Source organism: Chelonoidis abingdonii, chromosome 3, assembly GCF_003597395.2.
Source record: "Chelonoidis abingdonii isolate Lonesome George chromosome 3, CheloAbing_2.0, whole genome shotgun sequence".
NCBI lineage: Eukaryota > Metazoa > Chordata > Testudines > Testudinidae > Chelonoidis > Chelonoidis abingdonii.
Genome location: NC_133771.1, coordinates 183,612,055 through 183,639,593, shown reverse-complemented (window position 1 = coordinate 183,639,593; position 27,539 = coordinate 183,612,055). Strand labels below are relative to the sequence as shown.

At 41.5% G+C, this 27,539-nt stretch overlaps 1 protein-coding gene across 2 annotated transcripts in view; it reads right to left on the bottom strand.

Moving 5' to 3' along the window:
* PRKCE (protein kinase C epsilon) overlaps window positions 1–27,539 on the bottom strand; it is a 560,544-nt gene that overhangs the window by 93,500 nt on the left and 439,505 nt on the right. For both annotated transcript variants that reach the window (XM_075064369.1, XM_075064370.1), the window contains one exon: window positions 5,692–5,846. In XM_075064369.1, coding sequence (XP_074920470.1) covers window positions 5,692–5,846 — 155 coding nt within the window. The remainder of the gene's footprint in view (window positions 1–5,691; window positions 5,847–27,539) is intronic.

Genomic DNA, 27,539 nt, shown 5'->3' with positions numbered 1-27,539 from the left:
CTCTCTATGGCCATTGTTCCCTAAGATCCTCATGGAAACGAGACATACAGCTCACGAGGTTATACTCTTAAAATCTGGCTCATAAGGATAAACATGAATGTTGGTGTTTGCCTTAATGTTGGTGTTTGCCAGTGGTGCCTCAATCCAAATCCAGTGGCCTCAGCTGGGAATAGCAAAAATTCATTAAGTATCCTTTCACAGACTTTAAGGCCACAAGGAACCTTTACAGTCACCCACTTTGATCTCCTGCACAAAACCAACTTAGAATTTCACCCAAGAATTCTTGGATGAGCTCAATATTTTTTGGTTAAACCAGAGCATATAATAATAAGGGCTGTGAAGTACAGAGAAATATAAATGTAGCAGTCAGTGGAAGTGATAAGACTGAACTGCTGGTCTCCTAACTGCTAGCTCAATGCATGCTCCCCTACACTGAAGATTACATTAAACTGCTTATGACTGACTTTAAGAGGCAAATGGTCCATGGTCTTTCATCAATGGCTTCACAGGAAAAATCAGTGTTCTGGTCTCAACCTCAAGTCAAGAAGTTATGGTACAATTTTTCATAACTGGTATGTCTGTTTGAATGGCACAGCACAAACAACAAGAGTGCTGCTGGTCTGGGCTGAGCTAAAGGGGCTTTCATTATAAACTTTGTGGGTAAGTCTGTGCAGTGCCTGACTGACTCTGCTTGTACTATCAGTCCCAGATATGCCTAAATACCACCAAATACTAGATTGTGGGGGGAAATAAGCTCTGAGAGTGTGTTTAGCACTGTGAAGGACATGGAAGTCACACTCCCTACACTGAGGACCTTCCATAATCTCATTAGATGGACATCACAAAGCATATCGAGGTTCAGTCATACAGCATGGCTTTTTTAAAAAACAGCAATACAGCTTTATATGGAACTATTTATATAAATTGAGAACGTGAGCTTTGTTTTCACCACAAGCAATGGAATCAGATAACGCAACAGCACTGAGATACAAAACTCTATTACATGGATAATTTAAACAAGACTGGAAACTGCTGTTGAGCCAATTGAAAAGGCATGAACTTCAAGCTGAATTTCTTTTTTTCAAATGAGAAAAATTTTTTCTCCAGAGTTCAAAGGCAATGAGGCTAATACTGTCTCTTAAAGAAGAAGATCACTAACTAGCCTTGTAACACTCTCAAAATCTGACAAACAAGCCAGAGCACTAGCTAGAGAGTTAAGCTTTTAGAAATAGACAGTTATGTTTAACTCCAAACAGATACTTCCAAATACACCGCTACTTCAATATAACGCCACCCGATATAACACAAATTTGGCTATAATGCAGGTAAAGCAGTGCTCCAGGAGGGCGGGGCTGTGCACTCTGGTGGATCAAAGCAAGTTTGATATAACATGGTTTCACCTATAATGTGGTAAGATTTTTTTGGCTCCCAAGGACAGCGTTATATCGAGGTAGAGGTGTATGTGTCTAAACAGAGGCCTGAAGACATATCAGGTATTTTGAAACCTTACTCCCTTCAGACATGTTCCCAGCATGCCCTGAAATACTGCCCATTTAAGAATCATTTCCCACCTTGGAGAACACCCACTAATTTCATATCACAATGTCTTTGGTAGAGCTATCACTATACAGGAAGTGTGTATTACTTCATTTGAGTGTCTGAGGGTAGGGTAGGTATTTTGATTGGTGTTTAATCAAGGGCAAAAAGTACTTTTTTTTTTCCCACTTTTGCTAGCTCACCCCACCACTTTGGAGATATAAATGAAATAATTAGAACCAAATGCCTTTTTCTTTCCACTGAGTCAGTACAATGTTTCAAACGATGATGGATCTTTTCCCTGAAAGATGACTGCATTCTGGTGCACGTTAAATACTAACAAACATTTTAGCATTCCTCAAGGACTTATCACACCATGTATGAATCATGACCTTTTTTTATAGTATATTATATGAGCCAATAATAGTGACTTGCTTTTGAAAAAAAGACTTGTGTCACTGTGTGATGTATTAATAGGAGTGTCATATTTCAGACTGATAAAGTAATTGTTCTGCTTTACTCAGCACTGGCAAGGCCTGTTGGAGTACTGTGTCCATCTTAAGAAAGAGGTAAACATATGGGTCCAGAGTAGCAAAAATGAAAACATGATCTATTAGGAAAGGGTGAAAGAATTGGGCATATTTCGTTTAGAGGAGAGGGCTGCATGATAACAGTCTTCAAATATGTAAAAGCTAGTTATAAAAAGGATGGTGATCAATTGCTCTCCATGCCTAGTCAGGGCAGGACAAGAAGCTGGCTCAGTTTGCTAGAAAGGAGATATAGTTTAGATTTTAGGAAAACCCTTCTAACTGATTACCTAGGGAGGTTATGGAATCCCAGTCATTGGAGGTTTTAGGGAACAGATTATACCAGGGGAGGGCAAACTACGGCCCGTGGGCTGGATCCGGCCTGTCAGGGCTTTCAGTCCGGCCCCGGAATTGCCAACCCCCTGGTGCAGCGGGGCTAAGGCAGGTTCCCTGTCTGCCCTGGCCCCACACTGATCCCCGAAGCGGCCGGCACCACATCCCTGAGGCCCCTGGGGGGGAGTGGGGGGGGGAGGCAGAGGACTCTGCCCACTACCCTCGCCTGCAGGCACTGCCCCACACAGCTGCCATTGGCCTGGATCAGGAAACCACGGCCAATGGGAGCTTCAGGGGTGGTACCTGCAGGTGAGGGCAGCACGCGGCAGAGCTGCCTTCCCCATCTTGTCCCCCCAGGAGCCACTGCCAGACATGCTGGTCACTTCTGGGAGCAGCGCGGGGCCAGGGCAGGCAGGGAGTCTGCCTTAGCCCTGCTGCATGCTGCTGCCAGACCAGAGCTGCTTGAGATAAGTGGTGCCGGGCTGGAGCCCACATCCCGAACCCCTCCTGCATCCCGCACCCCAACCCTCTGCCCTGAGCCCCTTAACCCTCAGCCCTGAGCCCCCTGCTGTACCCCCTCCTGCACCCCAACCCCCTGCCCCAAGCCCCCTCTTGCACTTCACACCTCCTCCTGCACCCCTACCCTCTGTCCTGAGCCCCCATTGCACCCCACACCCCTCCTGCAACCTCCTGCCCTGAGCCCCCTCCCGCACTCTGCAGCTCTCACCCCCCCCATACCGCGCATTCCCTCCCACACTCCAACCTCCTACTCCAGCCCTGCATTCATGGCCCTCCATACAATTTCCCCACTCAGATGTGGACCTCAGGCCAAAAAGTATGCCCACCCCTGGATTAGACAAACATCTGTAAGGAATGGTCTAGGCATACTTGGTCCTGTCTCACTCAGGGGATGGTTGGTTGGGGGTGGACTAGATGACCTCTTGAGGTCTCTTGCAGCCTTACATTTCTATGTCAATGATTATGATGATATTATGGATTATAGATCTTCAATTGTTTTTTTAAAGTAACCGAGATGTACATTTTATATGTTGTTAAGGTTCTCAGTGACCTTCAGGTGAGAAATTAATAGTTACTAGGAATAAAACAATGTCCAGGTCAAAGAAATTGTACTAAAATAAAGCAGCAGGAAGCGGTGTGTTCTTAGTGGATTTTCCTTGCTTTCATCTCAGAACCCACATTTTTTCTTCTCATTTGTCTCTTCTGAAACTAGCCCTAGTACAAATACACCACCAATTATTTTAATACCACAGCATGTCTTACTACAGTGTGCCAGAGTTATGGCAGTATAGGCTACTGAGTCAGAAGCTGAGACTATCTCAGCAAGCTTTAAAACACAGAGCATTGCTCACTCATCAGCATTTAGAATGAGTGTGTACACAGTGATTCAGTGTAGTTCAGAGCCAAAGCACAAGGGCTCTACATATGAGAGAGAAGGAGGAGGGGGAAGGTTACTATACAAATCAATATAAGAAAGGTGTTGTGTAATGCTATCAATTTAGATTTTATTCACATTGAAGGTAATTTGTCTCAGAAGCGACCTTTTTGTTTGGTTCACTGAAATCAGTAAATTAACTGCTAATTACTCAGGGTGTAAATTCCAGCTACCAGTGCTGGGAAATGAACATTAGCCTATTTAGAAGAACTAATCCTCAAAATCCTTCATTTGTTAAGACACTAAACTTCTTCCCACCCCCAAAAAGCGGCAATTTATGAAATTCTGACACATTCAGAAAGGGGTTACCTAAACCCTACTGATGTGTTGTTTGGGAAATAAATAAAGGGAGGTAGAGTCCTTACATAGGCAACAAAGGTAAGATATGTATTTAGGGCATAAGCACTTAGAATAATTTAAACCCCAGAAAAAGAGGGTTTGGAAAGGGTCCAAATTGGATCTGGTGAACTGATTTTACTTTTGCAAGACTTACAACCTGATTGTCAGTGTTATGGATCAGCCAGACATCCAACTGCAGCTAGAGATGACCAACCCTACGACTGGTCAACATTTTTCTGTCAAAAAACTTTTTACAGAAAAGTGTCTGCTTTCCATGGAAAATGTTGATTTTTCATCAAAAAATGAAACCTTTCCTTCCACTTTTTGATGAGAAGTTGAAATTGTTCATAGAAAGTAGACACTTTTCTGTGGAAATGTTCATTAAGTCAAAACTCATTTTTCTATCAAAAAACAGTTTTTTGACAGAAAAATGTTGACCAGTCCTAGGGTTGGCCACCTCTAGCTCTCACTGACTCCATTTTCCAAGCAGCTCTAATGCAGTATCTTTAAAAATGAGTCCATCAATTTTTTAAATTCCATGTCCTCAGCTAGACGCGTCCTCAGCTAGACTTTTTTCACATAAAAAAATCTAGTGCCCCCGCCTTTACTCCCCTAAACTAAATTTGAGAGGGAGAGTAGGAATATCAGAAACTCTAATCTATATCCATGGCCTGCAACAGACTTAGAGATCTCAATAAGGTTTAAAAGATCCATATCCCAAAACCTACAGCTTTGCTGCTTGCTACAGGCAGGCAAGATTTATCGTAAGTAGTGACAGGCTGCCAAAAATAATTTAAAAAGAGAGGAAGGGTGAAACGACAAGATAAAGGACTTAATAAACATATGGATAACAGGGTGAAAATTTCTCAAGTGGTTCCTCATTTCTAATAATAAATATTTATTCTTAAATGCATTCTTCACAGCACAACAAAATTGTCCATAAATTGGTTTGTTTTGTTTTGTTTTAAACTGGAAGGGTAGTGATTTAGCTTAGTTTTTGTTCAGATGGGAACTTTGAGCAGTAACAAACAAATCCAAATTGTCTGCAAAGAGCCACTTCCTGTTAGGGAATGAGACTTCACCCTAACTGTTAAGAAGAAAGGCCATTGCAAACTACTATCCTGATTCTATCAGACTGGAGACAACTAGGACAAACAAACTCAGGAAGTGGCAGGGAGTTCGAAAGCGAGAGGAAATCTATGGCACAGAGAGGAAAGTGAAGAGATTGCGCTGATCTGCAAAAAGTTCACCCCTAGGTCAGAATGTGCCAAGCTTTTCAAAAAGCTTTATTTGTACTATAATACAAAACTGGCACACACAGCTGGCGATTGCTGCAGAGGCTATTCAAAAGTTAACATTCTGAATGATAAACTGCCAAAAAAAGTTCTATGTAAGCAAACAGAAACAAACAACTAATCTAAATTTGGTTGCTAAGAGACAGAGGTTTTCAGCCAAATTCACCCTCAAGTCTCAAGAATACTTTATTCTTAATCAAGAAAGTACCTGTAGATGACGCCATGCTGATGAAGAAACATGAGTGCTGATGTGACCTCTGCAGCATAGAAGCGGGATCGAGGCTCGTCAAATTTGCGTGAGCGCTGAATTTGAAACATTAGATCTCCACCATTTACATATTCCATGACGAAAAAGAGGCGGTCCTGAAATTAATTAAAACAGTGCTATTTAGCTAATTTCTTCAGCCACACAAAGGGCTGCTTTAAACTACACATTAGGCGACAGCAGGATTTGCGTCAAGAAACTGAAGAACAAACGCTACAATTCTGAACTGGGGAAAGCTGACAACCAAAAAACAAAAAACCCCAGGGAAAACCGATTCAAGAAAGAGCGAACAAAAGAGAAAAGGAAGAGAATTAAAATACGATTAAAAAGTAATAAAGATTATTAAAATAGTACAATCAGCTTTGTATTTTTAAAGAAATGTTTACACGCTGTTTAAAAGAAAACATTTAATATAAATATTACAAGCCAATGATGATTCTGTCAGTTGCTGAGGGGCAGGACAGTTCTGCAGGTTGCCTGCCCACCTGGCTCCCTATCCCTACATATTATCAACCACTCTGCCTATAAAATGCCTTTTCTTCCAAATTATAACTTCACAATACATATTTATAATTATTTATATGGAAACCACTATTGTCAGTAGAAAACAGTGAAAATCACAAGTGAAAATCTCAAAAATCATAAGATTGGCGTAAATAAATCAGATTTTTAAAAATAATCTATTTGGGGTTCTTTTTAATTGTCTTCTGGTTTTTGAATCTTCGGGGTTCTTTTTTCTTTCAGATTTTTCTCCATAGCAATGAGGGGTAGAAACCTTCATTTTTCAGTGGCAGCTGCCATTTTCACACAATGATGTGACTTTGCGAGCTGGGGCTTTCAGAAAAACACCAAATATTGTAAGAGTCACAATAAAAAATAGCAGCAATTGGCAATACTGAGAAACCAAATGTGAATGAAGCATTTTAAAGGTCCCCAACCCAAAGAGCTTATAACATAAACAGACAATGCAGAACAAGCATAGGCAAAGAACATGGTATACACATTTTTATCATCTCTGTCCCATTTTCTCTAAAGGTTTCTTGCCCATCCTTAGAATTTTACCTAACTATATCATTAGCCCTATCCCTCCTTGCACTTTTGCCTTTTGCGAAATTCAGTAAAGCACTTAAACATCACTGACTTAAATTAAGCATGTGCTTAAGTGCTGTCCTGAATGTGGATGCTTTCCTGAAGGGGGCTTGAAACATTTGCTTAGCCCAGTAAAGGTCACAGGTGGAGGATGTAGAGGAAGAAAATGCAAGCACTTCAACTGTACACATCAGAACATTGGAATTGCCACAATGGATCATTTCTGAGGTCCATCCAATCCAGCATCCTGTCTCTGAGGACATATCTCATTACAGCTGCTACAGTGGCACTGTAGCACTGTAGTGTAGAGACGTCATAGATCAGCTGAGGGGTTTTCCATTGCTGTAGTTAATCCACCTCTCTGACAGGCAGTAGCTAGGTCTATGGAAGAATTCTTCCATCCCCCCAGCCATGATTATATTTGGGGTTACATTGACCTAATTATGTCACACAAGGCATGACATTTTTCACAGCCCTGAGCGATGCAGGTAGACGATCTAAATATTAAGCATAGACCAGACCTGACAGTGACTGGTACCAGACAGCCACCATCATAGTCCTTTCCTGAAAGGAAAGACTGGGGAAACAATAGCATTACTGCTGCTAGAAATAACAGACACTCCAAAGGAAATGGTATAGGCTATAGTCTTTCCACCTTCCAGACTGACTCAATATTGCCAATCCTAAGTGCTCAAAAATCATGAGATAGTCTCCAAAAATCATTAGATTTAAACCCTCATGATATTTGTGCTAAACAAAATAATAAATGTGAGGTTCTTTTTTATTTTGATCCTCACGTCACATTTTTCAACTTTTTTCTGCAACCATGAAGAATAGAACCTTGCTTTAAAATGACAAAAAAATAAAGAAGAAAAGAAAAAAGATGAGATTCTCACATAATCCCATGACTCCAGAAATTGGAGCATTAAAAAAGCAACAAATATTGTAAGACTCACGATAAAAATCACAAGACTTAGCAACACTGCCGTCTGAGGGATTGCAGAGATGTGGGGCAAGAATACACTATACTCCAAAGAGGAGACACAAGCACCTGTTTTCAGCACATTCCCAACTTTTATTCCAAGAGTAGTGCATGTCTGTATGCTCTGCAGGCAGAATGCCGCCGAAGATTGGCATGGGAGAGGCACACAACCAATTTCCAGCATGACTGTGCCTTACACCTTCCCATTTGGAGAGGACATGTGAAAACATTACAAATATGATAGGGATGAGAGGTCACAGTCTATGTCATTCAGTTGGCTAAAGTAATTCCTCCCAAGGTGATCACCTTTTCACTGTAGCATTTTATGTTCTGCAAAGTTGGTAGAACCTGGGAATGACTGAGCAGCAAGATGATCAGGCAGCAGGAGAACGGAGTCAGCATTTGCTACCTAACTATGACATGCTGGCTGATTCCCAAAAATGCAACCCACTGGATGTGTCTACACTATAAAAACAAAAGGACTCAGACATCAAATGCACAAAATGCTGTCGATTGTCCTTGTTATGCTATAAAGAATCCTGCAGGAACAGCCTTCCTGTGTCATGAGACTGCTGAGTCACCTCTTCCACACTAGTCAGTACTGTGAGTGAAGGAACTCTGGAGTAATTTCCTTGTGGGATGAAGATAAGGAAAGCAGTTGAAGACACATTATTACAGTGCTTATGGTTTCTTTCTTCAGTGGGGAGATACTGCTGGAGACACTATCTCCCAAGAGTGGAGACTGTATATTTATCTCCTAAGCTGCCTATACTGCCCCCTTGACCTTGATTTTATTTCAATTTTTATTTAATGACCTTTGGATACTCTTCTCTTATATGAACAGAAGTACCCACTAGAAGTTTTGTAATCCCAGTCTATTTTCAAAAATGCTCAACTGTCTTGACTCTAATTTGAGCAGAGAGGATGCACAAGAAATCTTATGCAGAAATTCAGCAGAACCTTCCTTGCTACACAGGCCTATTAATATTTTCTGTCTGTTACTTAAGATAAGCTCCCAGTTCTTGGATGAGATCCTTATTCCTAAGTACTGTTCCCAAACTACTTTCAGTCCAGTGTTTGAATTTCTTTGCCAATAGGTTGTACAGATTCAAGTCCACGCACTTTGATCTACACAGAGACAAACTCTGTAATTCCAGTAGGGTGCACAGGGAAACACTTCAGCATCGCTACCCTAATTCATTACTTCTTTAGGTGCAGTCATAGTACTTCCATGTTTGGTCCAAATAGAGCCCATATTCTCTCAAACACCTATCTGTGGCAATTCTAAGCATCACATACTGTTGAGGTCAAAATGTGATTTCTGTGGTTTTGGTTTAGGATCCTTTACAGCAGGAGTTGGCAACCTTTCAGAAGTAGTGTGCTGTTTTCATTTATTCACTCTGATTTAAGGTTTTGCGTGCCAGTCATACATTTTAACATTTTTTGAAGGTCTCTTTCTATGTCTATAATTTATAACTAAACTATTGTTGTATGTAAAATAAATAAGGCTTCAAAATGTTTCAGAAGCTTCATTTAAAATTAAATTAAAATGCAGAGCCCCCCTGGACCGGTGGCCAGGACCTGGGCAGTGTGAGTGCCACTGAAAATCAGCTCGTGTGCCGCCTTCGGCACATGTGCCATAGGTTACCTACCCCTGCTTTACGGAGTTTTCTTCATTTGACTAATCTGGAATTTAATCTGGATTGTGGAGCCAGATATCTTGTGCTCAGTTGAACACAGGGGATTCAGCAACAACTCTGGCCCCAGCAATGGCAAACTACTAAGTCACACATCTCCCTTCATATTTTCAAATGGAAGGCAACCTCACCTGGATTCTTTTACACACACTACTATGTACTTTTTTGTTTATGTGAAAGGTTATCAGACACCATGTGTATTGACCAATGTTATGCCCTACAAGGAGATTGCTCATCTCTCCAGGCAAGTGTACAGACTGGATCTTGGATTTGCTGGTTGAACAGCACTGTGGGTAAATTTATCCTACAGTGATATCTGTTTGACATGACAATAAGTGCCTACAAAACGCTGCTGTAGGTTACACTCTCCTACTACATACATTTACATTTCAAACAGCCTTCCTCGTTTTCCCAGCTGTGTATTACAGCCAGTTTTATTGGAACTGGCAGCCAGAAGTGTCTTTGAAAATCATGTTTTCCTTATGTCAAGAATTCAGGTGAGGATTTTTTATTTTAGTATAATGTCAATTTGTAATAAGACACATCGTGTCAATACTGCAGCACTGGTACAGAGAGCATCTTCCTGGAGAAAAGAGGACTCTAGTATTTTTATGACACCGTGCTTTTCTAAACCCATTCTTTGGCTTTTCGTTTCCTATGCTCTAGAGAAAGGACCAACTCAATTTGGAACGGGCATAGAGACTAAAATGGGAGCACATGCTTTGGTGTCTATATCAAACTCTGTTTGAGAAATCTATTTACCTAGGTATTTTTCTGGTTCCCATCACTACAGTACCATCTGAGAAAAAAATGTATTGCTATATACTTTCATTAAACCTTTTGCACCCACAATTTGGGATCCTAATGCTAAGAACATATGTATTCTTCTGTTATCTCCTATTTTTATCCCATTACACACACACACACACCCCAACACCCATTCACACAGGATGAGATTCTGGCCCTATTGAAGATAAAGGCAAAATTCCGACGGACTTAAATACAACCAGGATTTTGCCCTCATCGTACACTTCCCTGTACAGAAACTGAGGCACACCTGAGAACATATCATTCATTAGATTCATCACAATGAGGTTACAAAGTGGACAGAACACAGTATTGTACAGTATTGACAACCAAGTACCTAGAGCAGCTAACTATTAGATATGGTCTTATTAATCAATTTTGTTCCAAAACTGGTTTGGATTATCTTTTGGATTCCATATCCATAACATTTGAGAAGTATGTTTTGATGAACAAAAAAAATATGAAGCAGTCTGGGAACTCCTTCATTACATAAACTAAAAGAAAAGAAAAGATCACAAACATGCCATTATTGATTAATCCCCTCTTGGCATCTGTTAGGCAAAACCAAAAAAGCAAAGGACTATAAAATAAGCAAATATGTTTTCGGAAGTAAAGACTTTTTAAAGGGTTTTTGTTTTTCTCTTAGTCTAACCTTCTCTCCCTTGAATTAGAAGAAGTTATGGTGGAATGAAAACACTTAAAATAATAAATGAAAACAATCTAAAACAGAGACAGTGGGTAAGAGTGTTTCAGGGCAAAAAGGATGAGAGATAAACAGTCTGGAAGATAACAAATCTGAATTTCCATGGTACTATAAACTCTCCTGTCTTTGGTTTCAACTATATCTCTTGTGATAACTTTCAAATCTGCCTGTCCTGACTTGTCCCAACCCCTCATCTTGGTCTACCTCACCAATATAGCCTCCTGGTTGTCTCACTGTCACTTTAAGCAAACATGGGCAAAACCAAACTCCTTAACTTCCCTCTCAATTATTCTCTTTCTTTGTCACCCTAAGCACCACAATCTTCCTCTCACTCACTAAAGCCTGTCAACTGAGGCTACATTTGATTCAGCCTCTCTTATCCCACTCATTTAAGCTGTGCCCAAATCCTGTCTCTTCACCCTCCTCTATATTTCTAAGATCCATCCTTTATTTTCTGTCTCTACAGCAAAAGCCTGCATCCAAGCCCTCATTATCTCCTGTCTTGATTTCCTATAACTGCCTCCTCTCTACAGATATATAGACCCACATTAGTTTTTGACATTTTTGTTAGCCTAGCAGTATATATGCTACTCTCGTACTTTCTGCCCTCTCTCTCTGTCTCTCTTTAGACTAAGTTCTTTGAGGCATAGATCATGTCTTCTTTTCTTTGGGAAAACTATGGTCACCTCCAGAAATAAATAGCAATAATCTTTGAGGGCATAATTGGGCCATCCTAGGTCATCTTTGAAGAGGTATGACTGATGACTAAGAACCTCCTCCTAGATATTCTTGCCAATTAGTTTTATGTTGATACATGGTTCTCTATAACCTATTAGTTGTTTATATGTGAAAAGATACCATTGTTGGGGAGCGGACTTCCATGTAAATCCCAAACAAAAGTTGAGACTGGGAACTACAGCTTTTGATGTACTGTTTACAACTGAGAAATTATCACTGCCTACCACTTTTAGGAATTTATTATCATTATATCAGCCCTTAATTCACCCTATGCTATGTTTGTTTTTCACTTAACATTTAATGAGATCACACTGTAATGAAAATGTATTCGTAGAGCACAAAGTACAATTATTACTGGCAAGCTCAAGAGTACAAACCTTTCCCCAAGTGAACCTTAGGAGCTGTGTGACCCCCACATGCAGTTGAACGCAGCCAAATTAACTGAAATATCACAAAGCAGAAATAAATCATCCAATGTGTTTTCCAGTTTCATATCCAAGACGTGTATCCGTGCTATATGCCAGGCAAGCAATCTTTTCATTACAAGCCCTAGACTGTAGGATCTATCCCTGCAACCGTTCAAAGCACAGAAATCAGGAAAGGCATCAAACATATACTTCTCAAATAGAATTCACAGTTGATAAGACTTATCAGCATTCTCCAAGTACCATTTTTTCCTTCTTTTATGTTTCTCATACAAATGGGTGTGAATAAATTCTTCCTGATTCTCACTAAATCCTTAAACTAAGTTCATGGTCTCAATAGACTTTTCTAACAAACAGTATCAGAAAGTTACATCTGAATCAGATTTTTCCAGACACTACTGAAAAATATTTCAAAATCACGCTAGAAAAATTGGGAATGTGTGCTGATTGAGAGTAAATTTAACACACAAAAATAGCTCATACATGACACATATCTTCTGTTAAATGACAGAGTGTTTTGTGCTATAACAATACTAAACTTGTTATCAATACAAAAGTCAAAATACACAAGAAGCCAGATAAATACATCATGTCTTTGGTATGCTGTGTAAGATGATATTTTATTCAAATCATGAGTATTAAACTCTTTCCCAACTAGCACAAAACTGTGATTACTTAACTCTATTTAAACAGGATGCTCAAACAGTTTGTTTAAAATTACCTAAAACTGCAGCAACTGTCCCACCCATTAGAACTTGAATAAACATTTCCTGCTTCTGATTGAAATTGCACAGATACACTGGACTTAGTACACAGAACTAAACGAGAGCCTTAAAGAACCAGAGATGGAAATGAACCAGAATCCTAGATTCAAACATCTCCCCCAGCCCCAATGTTGGAAAGGGTCATCTGCAAAATGAGTAAGTGTATTGTGACAGACCCAGACCAGTGGGGTACATGAGTCTGGTAGAGGGCAAATATACTGGTCACTGGATGAGTAGTTTTCTGTTCCCTGAGTGACTAGAGCAGGGGCTGCACTAGAGAAATCAGGAACCTGCTAGAACCAATTAAGGCAGACAGGCTGATTAGATCACCTGCAGCCAATCAAGGTAGGCTAATCAGGGCACCTGGGTTTAAAAAGGAGCTCACTCCAGTGGCGGGAGGAGCCAGAGGAGAGGAAGTGCGTGTGAGGAGCTGGAGAGCAAGAGGCACCAAGAGCTGTGAGTGAGAGAGTGTGCTGCTGGAGGACTAAGGAGTACAAGTGTTACCAGACACCACGAGGAAGGTCCTGTGGTGAGGATAAAGAAGTTGTTTGGAGGAGGCAATGGGGAAGTAGTCCAGGGAGTCGTAGCTGTCATGCAGCTGTTACAGGAGGCACTATAGACAGCTGCAATCCACAGAGCCCTGGGCTGGAACCCAGCATAGAGGGCAGGCCCGGGTTCCCCCCAAACCTCCCAACTCCTGATCAGACACAGGAAGAGCTGACTCAGACTGTGGGGAAGGTCACTGAGGTGAGCCAATCTGCCAATAAGCACAGGACCCACCAAGTTAGAGGACGAACTTTGTCACAGTATGTAAGACAAGAGATATGGAGAAATACAGAGAAACAAAACTTCAAATTCATTTTATTTCCTTTCAGATTTACTCAAACATAGTCCTTTAACAAGAGACTGTGACATGTAAAAAGGTAGTTATGTTTATAGTGATTATCGTTTCCAATTTTTCAGTGTCTATTTTAAGGCCAATTATGGCTTTTTAAAATAAAAAAATTAAAGACACGAATAATTTTTTCACAGTGTTTAAAAAAATTGCTTCTATGAATGACTAGAAGAATGACTTCCACTGTAGTCTCGTGTTCCTTGGGATGAACACCCAGAAATGATGGCAGACAGTGAGAGCTCACAAACAATTTTAAACATTTCAAGAACTGTAAGTCTGGGGTATTTTCAGTGTGCATTTTATAAAATCTATTCTCACTCTCAGTGTTTGAATCAGAGGTGTTATCAGTAGTTATAATGTACAAATGGAAATCTATACAAACAAGAGGTAACAAATATAACAAAAATATTTCTGACAATCCAGCTGCTTTAATTTTCTTCAGGTTGGTTGGAGCTATCATTTTTATACACATAAATACTCAGTTTCATTCCTCTCTCCCTGTTGCTGTTTCTAACAGGCTTTTGCACTTTGCTTTCTAGAGGAAGAATGGTTTTGTGGTTACACAATGGCTTGAAAGTTGGGTGATCTGAGTCTGTGACTCTCGCAGAGTCACTTACGCTCTCTGTGCCACAGTTCCCCATCTGTAAAATGGGGATAATAATCCTTCCTCAATCGTAGGACTAATGCAAGGAGATATTGTTATACTTCTGAGGTGGTTAGACACTATCGAGATGGAGGACGTATAAGATCCTAAATAAAAATATTGCTCAATTGCATTTTTATCTAACATTCTACAAACGTTTTGAGGACTCAATGACCCAGTTGGTGGCAAGATACTTTCCAAATATGAAACCAAAACAGGTCAGCTGTAGCAGACATTTGAAGAAGATAAGAGTATTCTTCTTCACTTACTGTCCTAAACTGTTGTATGAGAACATAAGAACTGCTATACTGGATCAGACTAAAGGTCCATCTAGCCCAGTATCCTGTCTTTTGACAGTGGCCAATGCCAGGTGCCCCAAAGGGAATGAACAGAACAGGTAATCATCAAGTGATCCACTCTCTGTCAGCCATTCTCAGCTTCTGGCAAACAGAGTCTAGGGACACCATCCCTGTCCATCCTGGCTACTAGCCATTGATGGACCTATCCTCCATGAACTTATCTAGTTCTTTTTTGAACCCTGTTATAGTCTTGGCCTTCAAAATATCCTCTGGCAAGGAGTTCCACAGATTGACTATGCGTTGTGTGAAACAAATATTTCCTTCTGTTTGTTTTCAGCATGCTGCCTATTAATTTCATTTGGTGACCCCTAGTTCTTGTGTTATGAGAAGGAGTAAATAACACTTCCTTATTTACTTTCTCCACACCAGTCAAGCTGAAAAGTCCCAGTCTTATTAATCTGATATGGAAGCTGTTCCATACCCCTAATCATTTTTGTTGCTCTTTTCTGTTTCCATTTTTCAACTCTCTCTCTTGAGATGGGTGACTCATTAATGATGTTCAAAGGTCTCACACAGTATTCAAGATGTGAGAATACCATGGATTTACTTGATATTTTCTGTCCTATTATCTATCCCTTTCTTAATTATTCCCAGCATTCTGATCACTTTTTTGACTGCTGCTGGACATTGACTGGATGTTTTCAGAGAACTATCCACAGTGATTCCAAGATCTCTTTCTTGAGTGGTAACAGCTAATTTAGACCCCATCATTTTATATGTATAGTTGGGATTATGTTTTCCAGTGTGCATTACTTTGCATTTATCAACATTGAATTTCATCTGCCATTTTGTTGTCCAGTCATCCAGTTTTGTGAGTTCTTTGCAGTCTGCCTGGGACTTAACTATTTTGAGAAGTTTTGTATCATCTGCAAATTTTGCCACCTGTTTACTCTTTTTTCCAACGTGTGCTGTTAAACAGCTGCCACTTTCCTTCCAATAACTGGCTGCATTTCAGCAGAGTGTAGTGATTCCTGTTTAAAATAAAGGATTCTATAGCTTGTGAAGCCTTTGGAAGTCTGAGGTGAAAAGTATTACCATATATTAGTGCAGGGTGTTATTCATAAATTATTACTACTATGATTATCACCATTTGAAAGCAGCTTTACTGAAATTATTGAAAGGTCTCAAAGTCTAGCGGATAAGCACCATCTTTGCTGACAGCCTCAATCGTAAATGAACAGACATGCAGACCAAGATGGCCCCTCATTCCTTGTGATGACCCCTCCAAAGTGTATTGAGGGATATTTGAGGGGAGTAGGCAGAACAATGTTGTTCGTGCTGTACTTGGTGTGTGTCTAAATAGCGCACGTTAGGTTTCCAGGCTGTTCCAGGAAAACCACTATTTAAATTCACTTGCTGGGAAAAAACAAACAAACCAGAAATAAAAATAGCTTGTGATGGGCTGGCCTGATTGGATACAAACTTTTACCTAGAAATCAGAAAAGAAAACAGCATTAATACCATGCTCCCTTCTCCCCCACAATCCACCCATTTTATATCACTAGCTCTGGACCATATTCAGCCCATACTATGAACCCAGTCAGTAGTGGTCCAGGCAGGTTGTGGCAGGAATAACAACTGGTAGTGCTGAGTGATACCTGTACAATCCCACTACGTGCTTAGGTAGATTGTGGAGTGCTGAGGGCTAAGAGTTGCAAAAGCAGTTACCTAACTTCACCCTCACACTCTAGCCAAATAATGGGAAACAACAAGCTGTGATCTGGTCAAGAAAGGCTATATTATGGATGCAAGTTAGGTTTTCAAACTAATGCTTTTGGAGCTTGTACAGAGCTTCTTATAACCTCTATATTAGAATAGTCTAATACCTTGTGTTTGTGGCCTAGATTAAAATATAAAATGAAGCCTCTGACTAGGATTTTAACTTGAGCAGGATGCCTGTGCTCCAATTTTAACTTGCACAAAACAGGCGTCGTATATTACTTTTGCCCTGGGGGTTTTACTATTGGCTTCCTGTTATGTATCAAGTTGTTTTTAGAATTAGAATAGAATTTGTTTTATTCAGTCTTTCATCTCCCTAAAGTAACCCAAAGTGCTTTCCAATGAGCCAGATGCTGCTGGTGTACAAGTGATTCTGTAAGCTAATGGGGGAGCCAGTATATGCTCAGCACTAGATCACGGACTTTTGGAAATTAGTCTATAGTAACCAGGGAGTGTTATGGAATGTTAAGTTCTACCACCTAGGCCAGGCCATCTTACAGAGATTCTAGTTTTCTAGACACAGATGGAACAGATTCCAGGTGGTTCCACAGCTCCTGAACTGGATCTAGAAGCCTTCCATTTTCAGGTATCACAATCTTTAGGGGGAGGGATAGCTCAGTGGTTTGAGCATTGGCCTGCTACACCCAGGGTTGTGAATTCAATCCTTAAGAGGGCCACTTAGGGATCTGGGGCAAGAATCAGTACTTGGTCCTGCTAGCGAAGGCAGGGAGCTGGACTCGATGACTTTTCAAGGTCCATTCCAGTTCTAGGAGATAGGTATATCTCCTATTATATAATCTTCTCCCTATCCTTTAACTCCAGCATGTTGAATAATGTATGCTAAGGGTGTGTTCAAAGAGCCAACCATTCTGCCCACCAGATCCTGAAAGGTCCTGGTGTTACTAGGGAAAGAAGGGTAAGAGGCTAAAACAGAACCACTTAGGGAAGATAATGAAGAGGGTGGAACCACTAATCTCTCTCCTGTTTGTTCCTCTTCCACTGAGTTACTTCTTGGAAAGGGTTTGTGGCTTGAGTGGAAGGACAAGCAACTTTCCATGGGACAATCACAGAGGCTATGTAAAGGAGAAAAAAAGTGCATAAACCAACATTTCAAAATTGGTTCACACAGTTAATTTAATGTACTGTATATAAGTTATTTGTCTGGTTAACATAAAGCCTGACACTAATGCTCATTTGCTTGCCAAGAGACAGTAATTAATAACTCACAAAAAACTGCTTAAAAAACTAAAAATATACACATCCAGGCTACCTTGGAGAATTAATCCCATTAGCACCAGTGTGCACACATACTGTACATAAACTTCATTTCTTCTGCTGTCTGCTCCAGAAACACTGTCCACCACATTTTATTTGTTTATTATGTTCCCTGTGCCCCAGAGGGAGAGGGGGAATCAGGACAGTTGTTCCCTTCACCTGCCTTCCTTCTCAGGAGCAGTCGTCATCAAAACAAGCTCAGGGAACATTAAGTGAAGCATTCAGGCTTCTACCAATTCATCACCAGAGGGCTGCTATTCATTGAAGCATCAATCTTGCACCTTCTATGGGGCAATCACTGCCCCCCATCCATTAATCAACATGCACTTATAGCCCAGTGCTACAGCGCTCCTGTGTAGAACACCCACCCTTATGTTATTTGTTTTTTCCTACTTCTCTTATTATTTACATTACTTTAGCACAGGGGTGGGCAAACTACAGCCCACGGGCCACATCCAGCCCCCAGGACCGTCCTGACCAGCCCCTTAGCTCCTGGCCAGGGAGGCTAGCCCCCGGCCCCTCAGCTGCTGTCCCTCCTCCCCTGCAGAGCGGCAGCGTGTCTGGCTCCGGCTGGCATGGCAGCCAGACACGCTGCTGCTCTGCATGCTCTGCTCAGCATGGTAAGTGGCAAGTGGGCTGGGGCTGGGGCATTGTATAAGGGGTAGGGGGTCCTGAGAGACAGTCAGGGGACAGGGAGAAGGGGGGCAGTTGAATGGGGGGGCGGTCAGGGCACGGGAAACAGGAGAGGTTGGATAAGCGTGGGGTCCCAGGGGGCCTGTCTGGATGCAGGGTTATGGATGGGATCAGGACAGTCAGGGGATAGAGAGCAGGGGGGTTGGATAGGAGGTGGGGTCCCGGGGGAGGTTAGAGTTGGGGGATCCTGGGAGCTGGTGGTCAGGGGACAAGGAGCAGAGGTGGGTTGGATGGGTTAGGGGTTCTGAGAGGGGCAATCAAAGGACAGGAAGTGGGAGGGAGTGGATAGAGGGTGGGGGCCAGCCTATCTGGGGAGGAACAGGCTTCACTACCTGGCCGTCCATCTAGTTTTGCAACCCCAATGTGGCCCTCAGGCCAAAAAGTTTGCCCACCCCTGCTTTAGTACCTAGAAGTCCTAATCTAGGCTAGTTGACTCTCAATGCCTTGATAAGGGAAATTCCAAAATCACTCTTGACCAAACAGAAGACTGTAGGATTATTATTTGTCCATGCCACAATAATGGCACATAACATATGGAAATTTTTTATATAACACGGTGGGGTGGGGGATAGGGAGAGAAGTGCATTCAATCTCTGCCCTTATTTTAGGACCTGATTCTGCAACCTTTATTCACTGGAGTAGATCACTGATTCCAACAGGACCACTCATGTCAGTAAGATCTACTTGCATGACTAAGTGGCAAAGGAGCTGCTTCTTCATTTGTACTTACAGAGAGTTTGCGAGTGGAAGGGAAATCCTATGCTTCATTCAAAAGAGCTAACTGAATGAGATCTTTGCCAAAGTAAAGATATTCACTAGCAGGGAAATAGCTCTTCTCTACTATGTGAAGTGTTTCAGTAATGTTCCCACGTACTTATAAACAGAGGTCAGCCAGTGACAACACTTGGTTCTAGCTTGACAGCACAGCAAGAAACTTTGTACTGCACTGTGATCATCAGAATAGGACAATATCTTTTGTAAATTTTCCGTCAGTTCACAAATCATGCCCTGGGTGCCAGAAATAATTTATGTTCAACAATTTATTTGAACTCAATGTTCTGAGTAATATAAAATTATTACATTTCTGTAAATCAGAATTCTGTACTGGGATCAGATGAATTCCCTTGAAATGGGAAATTAGCATGCAGTAAACATTTAGGCAATTGAATCTCTCTGTGTTTTAATTAACATACAAACAAACAAACATCGGCTCCCACAACTTTAGAATAACAGGGGATTACGTTACAGTATTTACCGATCAAGCTCTCTTCTGTGGGATCGCAGCTGAGCCAAAATAAAATAAATATGACAGCAAAGAAAAAAAGATACGACATTGCTCCAGAGGAAATTTAGAAAGTCCCTTCTTCCCCACCCCGTCCTATTTTGTTTGGGAATATCTCATCCTTCCACATCCACGCAAACCCTCACACAATAATTGTCTGCTTCCCCTGGTCTAGGGCATTGATTCACTACAAATCTTAGGGGAAGCAGCAAGGTTAACAATGGTAGGCACACCAATGAAGCAACATCTTTTTTTCCAAATGCCCTGAATCTCATTTCCACAAATGCAAGTTCAGCCCCCTATACAATACGCATCTGAGCGGAAAGGGTTCAAGTGTGGATTTTATCATTATAAAGACAAAATGGGTGAAGTAATATCTATTATCGGACCACCTTCTGCTGATGAAAGAGACAAGCTTTTGGGCTCCACAGAGCTCTTCTCCAACACTGCAAACACCACCGGATTTTATCAGTTATTTATTATTTGTATTGCAGGAACACAGAGACCTCCTCAATCATCGACTGGGACCCCACGGCACTAGGCACTGTACAAAAGACAGAAAAAGACAGTCTGTGCCCCAGGAAGCTTACAACCTAAGTATAATACAAGAGACAACACATGGATACAACAAACAGATGGGGGAGTACAAGGAAACAGTGAAAAGATAATGGTCAGCAGATAAAGCAGTGTTCACTGCATGCCAGCTGCCCAGTCATTGTCAATTCAAGCCACAGCCTTTGGTGAGGGTAGGTGTGAAGGTGCACTGCCCCAGCAGGAGACCCTTTGCTTCAGGCAGCATACGCCTCCCCTAACACCTACTGGGCCTCCCTTTGAAAGGATGCAGAGTCAGTTCCCCTCCAAGGGGAGCCAGCTTAGCTGGTGGGTACATGGCAGGGAGAGGGGAATGGGCCCTAGACCAGCAGGGCCAATAGCCTTGCACATTCCTTGTGTTCAGGAAAGAGAATGCAAAGGCCACAACTGTGCCAAGCTTTATGGGAGAGAGAGCAGGACCCCTTTACAAACTCTTCTCTCTCAGGCCCCAGGCAATGCCAAACACCAACTAATCTCATACTGCACATCATTTTACACTGCTCTTTCTTACTCAGGGACAACTCATGTCAAAGGAAAGCCATTTAATAAGACAGAGATGATAATTAAAACCAGAAGATTTCCCAAGAACTCTACTGACTTTTACTGGCACTCTTGGGAGTCTGACAACATCACAATGTCTCATCACAGAGATATGAACGTTAGTATGACCAGTAGCTTGTGGGTGGGGTTTTGACAGGGTGTAAACCCTCCTCTCAGGGCTAAAATTGTACTTGCTCAGAGCTTTTGTCTGTACCTACCAGAAGTACCTGTTTTGTTGCCTCACCTGAGCAGTAGCTAACGGGGGCTCTTTCTGATATGCTATTTGTTGCATTTGCTTGCACCCAGCATTAATTTACCCATAAAATCTTATTTCCTGCTTTGACAAATTCCCATTTGACAAGACAACAGACATGATTAAAAAGGCAGACCAAGCTACAAAAAGCAAAGCAGCATTAAACATCAGTATCAATAATCGAAAATGAATTACTGAACCCTCACTTTTATTAAACCCCACCATTATTAAAAGTTCACTTTCTATAAATCCCCCATTCATCTTAAAGCAACTAACACAGGCATGAAAGCTCACATTCAATACACACTCAGCCAATACATTTACCCACTGTATAGACTGACACCGAGAGAGGGAGGTATTGTCCCTACGGGTCTCAGTAAAGCACCTAGATTCTAATCCCATCTTGGATACAGACTCTCTCTGCAGCTCTGGTCTAGTCACTTAACCCATCTGCATCTCCAAAATTGAGAATAAAAAAATAAATAATAATACTTATGTACCACACACAGGATAAACTAAAGGGTGTCATCCATGACTGCTGATGCAAATTTCATCCTCGAAAGAAGCTGATCAGTGATTGCCCTGATGCTGTCCCCAGGAGCTTTGGGTCAGGGAAGGAATTTGCAGCTTGTGGTTGGAGCTCACTAGGAGCAGCAACAGAGGCTGCCCTGGGGATGTGCGAAAGTGTACCCCCAGCCATGAACTTTCTCCAGACAGCAATGCCCAGCTCCCAGTACAGTGGAGGCTGTAGTGCTTTTTGGACTATCCACCAGTGTTGTACCTCTGCCCTGGGTTGACTTGGGATGCACTCATACCGGGTGAATCAAGCCCGATATCTGTAACAAGCTTCAAAGATGTAACATGCTACTACATAAGTGTACTGTAATGAATAATTTATCCTTGATCATGATAGCAAAATGAAGTGATGGCATTACTGTAACATAAGCAGTGGCTTGTCTTTAGCTAGGGGCATAAGGAATATTTCACTTGCCCATTTGATAAACAGAACAACTAGGTCCAAATGTGCAAAAGTGTATGAACAGAAGGGAATAAAGACTTTTTGCATCCCTGACTTTGCACAAGTCTAATGGTACACGCTGGTTGAAGTTTTATGGGCCCAAATCCTCTCTATGAACATGCACATTGGAACTTCAGAGAGACAAGGTGGGTGAGGACCAACTTCTGTTCATGAAAGAGACAAGCTTTTGAGCTTACACAGAGCTCTTCTTCAGGTTGGAAGTTCAATCATATCCAAAAACATGTGGACAATTTTGAAATGCTGGTCCTGTGTATGCATGTGTAGATGTGCACATGCTTTTAATAGGTATGTTTTCTTCATAGGCAGGATGTGCCTACAATACAGTGGCTCAGCAGCAGTTTAGTTTGGCCACCAGTCTTGTCAATAACATTCCCTCATTCTGGACCAGGAAAAGGGGCTTTAATATGCAGCAAATGCCAACTTCAGCTTATCTAAAGCAGTCCATATTTTCTTCAAAGCCTTCACAAAATTTTCCTCTTTGATTTGTAATGTTGCTAGTTAAAGGATAAAACTTTACAACACACAGCATCTATTGCAACATCAAAGATGATTACAGAATAGTCCGGTAGTTTACTTATCCACTTTGGAATGCTCATAAAAAAGAAAGATGTGTGCAATAGGAATTTGCAAAATGTTTTCTCTTTAAGATAAACTGACAAAGGAATGTACATATGCATGGATACAGTAAGATCTGATTTTGACGCACACATATATATATATATAACTTAAATGGTGTCGTGTTTTCAAACCCTAGGGAAGTATTTAAGGAGACAATGGAATGAGCCAGTTCAGAAGGAATGTAAAGCTAGTGTGAATATTGTCCTAGAAAGTGCAATATGACTCAAAGCTCAAAAGAGAATTCGGGAGGTGGAAACAGCCAGTTTAGACTAGGATTTTGGTATTGCTTTTGCAACAAAGTTTTTAGCCATCCAATGACATCACAAGATAGAGCTACCAAACAGATGGACAAATCAACTTCAGAAATAAGGTCTGTGGCTGGGAATTTTGGTAAATGGTTCTTAGATAATGCAAACATTTATGTCAATTATTAAGAAAAAGAACACATCTGCATTTTTTTTTACCTTAAAGAAATATTGGGCTAATTTCAGCCCTGGATCACCCTGGCTTCTGCTAGCATAACTGAAAGTATAAGGCTCCTGCACTGAAAGTTCATGCAGAAGGGACCTGTGCCTGTTTGCCACAAAATAAGTGTCTATAGTTAACCAGTGGAGGCCTTAGATCTGGCAATATTTGCTACATATAAAGGGGCATGGCTGGTGGATGTGCTGATTCAGCACAACTCCTGAGAAGTCTCTGCTGGTGAAACTCCTACTGTGTCCCAACAATAACTTAAAGCTACTCCCCAAGCAGGAGAACCCCTGAGAGGAATGAGTAGGGATACATGAATGCTTGACTGTCCTAAGCCAGGGTTGAATCCCCACTGGGAAGCAGGCTCCCCCTAGTGGTGCAGAAAGGTTCAGTGGGGTCACTGTGGACAAATCACTTCATCTTTCTGAGCCTCGTTTCCCCATCTGTAAAATAGGGCTATTCCTCTTTCACAGGACTGTATGAGAGTAAATCCAAAAACATTTATGGAGGTGGCTCAGATGACAGTCTGATAAGTACGACAGAAAAACAAATCAACTAAAGGAATTTTCTGTATGAGAAAGGGCCAGTCTCAGGGATGTACAATTTGTAGCAGCCTCTGGAACTTTAATTTGATGTCTGTGACCATGGGCATCCAAGCAAAGCATTCTGACTACCACTACACGAAGAAGCTGGGAGAACCACTGGTGCAGGGTGAGCATAATTGCAGGAGGAGGAGAGGTATTTTTGTTGGTGAAAGCTTCCTAAAGCGCAAGAGAACTAATCCAGCAGGAAATATATTTTGAAGACTGGTCCTGGTATAATGGTCTTTTAAAAAATGATGCCTGAGGGGATACAAGTGGGTGACCAGGGTGCTAGGCTATGGAATGAAATTCTGGTTGTATTAATATTAATAGTGGTTGGTAATACAAAAGATAATTGTCTCGTTTATTTCCATGTTATTCTGGAGAAGAAATTTTTATTCACCTTATTTCAAGTTTATAAAAGATGAATCGTACTCAACACCATGAGAATTATTCATTTACAATTCATGAACCAACATTAGAGACTGAAAGAATTTAAAATAACGTTGATAGAAAAGAGTCAGAATGCACAGAGGTCAAATAACTTGGGTGTTTAAAGTTCTTCAGCTCTGAAGGAGCCGTTCAAAGCTTTTTTCCACTGCATATATCAATGAATTGTGACATCTGCATACAATGCAGTAGTGCAGATCACATGTAAAAAAATAGTACAAATTCCATTCACCAACCACAAGTAAAGATTTGTTAAAACCCTGAACTTTCTACAATGCAGCAATGAATATGAACTCATGTTCAGGAAAGCACACCATTCAATGAAGCCCATTAGGGCCCTGATCCTATCATCTGATTCACACAGGCAGAACCTTGCAATGGCCCTGAAGTTAACTGGGTGCTGTGTCTGGGTCTCAGCAGGTCTGATGGCAGGAGTGGGACTTAATTTGTTACTGAATTGTTCACATGTTGTTATGTTCCTATTAGTTTAGAGTATCAGAAATAAAGCCAAGAATTCAGACTGATTTAAAGTATCTGATTTCAATCACTACAGAGAAGATTAAGGGTGCCCTCAGTCTTTGAACAGTACTGCCATTGGTGTCAATGAGCGTTCTATGCACTGATTCGGGACAGTGTAAAAACCAAAGTATTGGTTACAATCAGGCAATTTATTTTATTTAAATCCCATATATGATAATGTGATTGCTTAAGCATTTCAGTTGGATTGAGACAGCACTGTTAAGGAGAACACTTGAAAACCCAGTTAAAGCAAGAGTACCGTTCTTAAGTAGTTTCAAAATACCTACAATTCTCCTCTGTGTCTGAAATTGCTTTCAAAATGAATGTAATTCATATTTGTGTCATGGGAGCATTTTTTTTTGTTTCAATTGCCGCACACAGGAAAAAAATAAACTTGAAACTGATTCACACAAACTCAAACATGCCTCCCATTCTCCCATCAGGTGGACTTTTTACAGCAAAGCCAATGAAAACATGTTTCTATGTCTATACTGAATAGGGAATAAAACAATAAAAATTATTTCAGCTGCTGCAGTTCAGGAAGTAAAACAAAAACATCAAGTAGGAGCAAGGAAGAAAAAGAATTCCTGGCTTTCAGTCTCCTTGTTCTCTCTCTAGCCTTATTGTCCTGCTGCTAAAATAAGTCGCTCACTGGAAAGAAAGCTTCACCACCACTTTCAGAAAGAGGTTTGTTTTTTGACAATGTTTTTTAACTCCCACAAAGTGCTTTTTGATCGACTCCTTGGGAAAAAATAACAGCAAAAAAAGCCAAAGTGAAATATGTTGTATTAACAGTGGGAAGTCAACCTGTGAAAAAGCACACAGACAGCGTACGGTATTGTGCATTTACTGAGAGTACGTGCAGCGGCTGCAAGTTGAAATCCTGTTGCTGCGATCTTGCAGAATACAAATAGGGTCTCAGAGTACTTAAGAGCACAGTAGCAGGGAAAAACGCCAAACCAAATTCTGCTCTTGGGTGTATGCACAGTGGTATTCTGTACCATGGGTTGCCTCGAGATCAAACGAGTTGGCTCCACATATGCCAGGAGTCAATTGGCCTACTGTGTCTTATTTAGATCACATTTTCCATATAAAGCCAAGCTAATTTTCTGCCACCACAAGCAAAATGTTATTTCTGTGGGATCATTTCAATCCTCTCCACTCCCCTAAAGCCCAGCATACCCGTGATATTTCTTTGGTTTTGATATTTGGAGAACCTGTTAAAACTCATGAAGTATTTGGATGTGCTCCAACTCCCACTTTAGCACAGGTTACTGAAGGACTCAGGCCAACTTAACCCCACATCCCTTTGCTCTCCTCACATTCCCTCTGCTTCCAATTTCACCATTCTGCACCTAGACAGTTGTACAATGGAAAAGGACAACAATAACCAGAAGAATGGTTTATGTTTACTGCATTTATTTTGTTTTATTTAAGGTGCAAATCTTTAAGTTCTACATCAACAGTTAATTCTGTAACAACTTTTTGCAAAATAATTCAAATTGACCCAGTGTTAACACTATAATACTCCACAGCCAAGACAAAGGCCAGGTCTACACTGCGACTTTAAATCGGTTTAATGGCCGATATACCGATTTAACGCTGTATCCGTTCACACGACGTCGTCATTAATATCGAGTTAAACGGCTCCTTAAATCGATTTCGGATAGTCAGCACACGGATTTTTTCTGTTCAAATTTTGGCGGTAGGTTTGTTAATTCCGTTTCACACGACGATCTCATTTAATATCCGGGGCGGGTGTTACAACGGCTCCTTAAATCGATTTTGGAACTCCTCCAAACGAGAGGAGTAGCGCTAAATTCGATAGTGATAACTCGGATTAGGTTCATGTGGACAGAAATCGACGTTATTGGCCTTCCGGCGGCATCCCAGAGTGCCGCACTGACGCTCTGGACAGCAATCTGAACTCGGAGCAGCGCAGGCCAAAAGGAAAAGCCCCGCGAACGTTTGATTAAACTATTCCTGCTGCCCAGCCGTGGAGCTCTGATCAGCACGGCTGGCGATGCATTTTGAAGATCGAAAAAAGACTCCAGGGACTACCGTACAGGAGATCTAAGTTGATCGCTGTAATGGGGAGACAAATCTGTTGTTCCAGCTCCGTACAGAACACGAAAATGCCAAACCGTTTGAATAAAAACCCAGAACACAGCCGCTGCTGTACAAGCGCTAACGGGAAGCCAAGAGACCAAGGACGCTCCATGAAGGGAGGAGGGGGCTTACCTGAGACTCCAGCTATCCCACAGTCCACAGCAGTCTCTGAAAATTATTTTGCATTCTGGCATGAGTCCCGAATGTCTTAGCGTTCAAACACACGGTGCTGGCGGGTTCAGCGGAACAGCTCCTCAGTTATTTCCCCCACCACACGGAAAAAAAAGGGAGAGATTGCTGCTGCTATGCCGTTTCCTCAATCGTCACTGCCCGCGAAAAGGCGCCAACAGGGTTGTCCTGCTGCCTTCACAAAGGGGGGGTGAGGCTGACCCACACCACGCCGGGCAGTGTTTTCTGCCCATCAGCAGCTGTGCACTTCAACACGGAAGTGGCGGAACTAGGGAAGCTGAGGAACAGCTACCCACAGGCCACCGCCTCCTGAAAATCGATGGAGCTTTGCGACCATGACGCAAACCAATCGATTTCGGT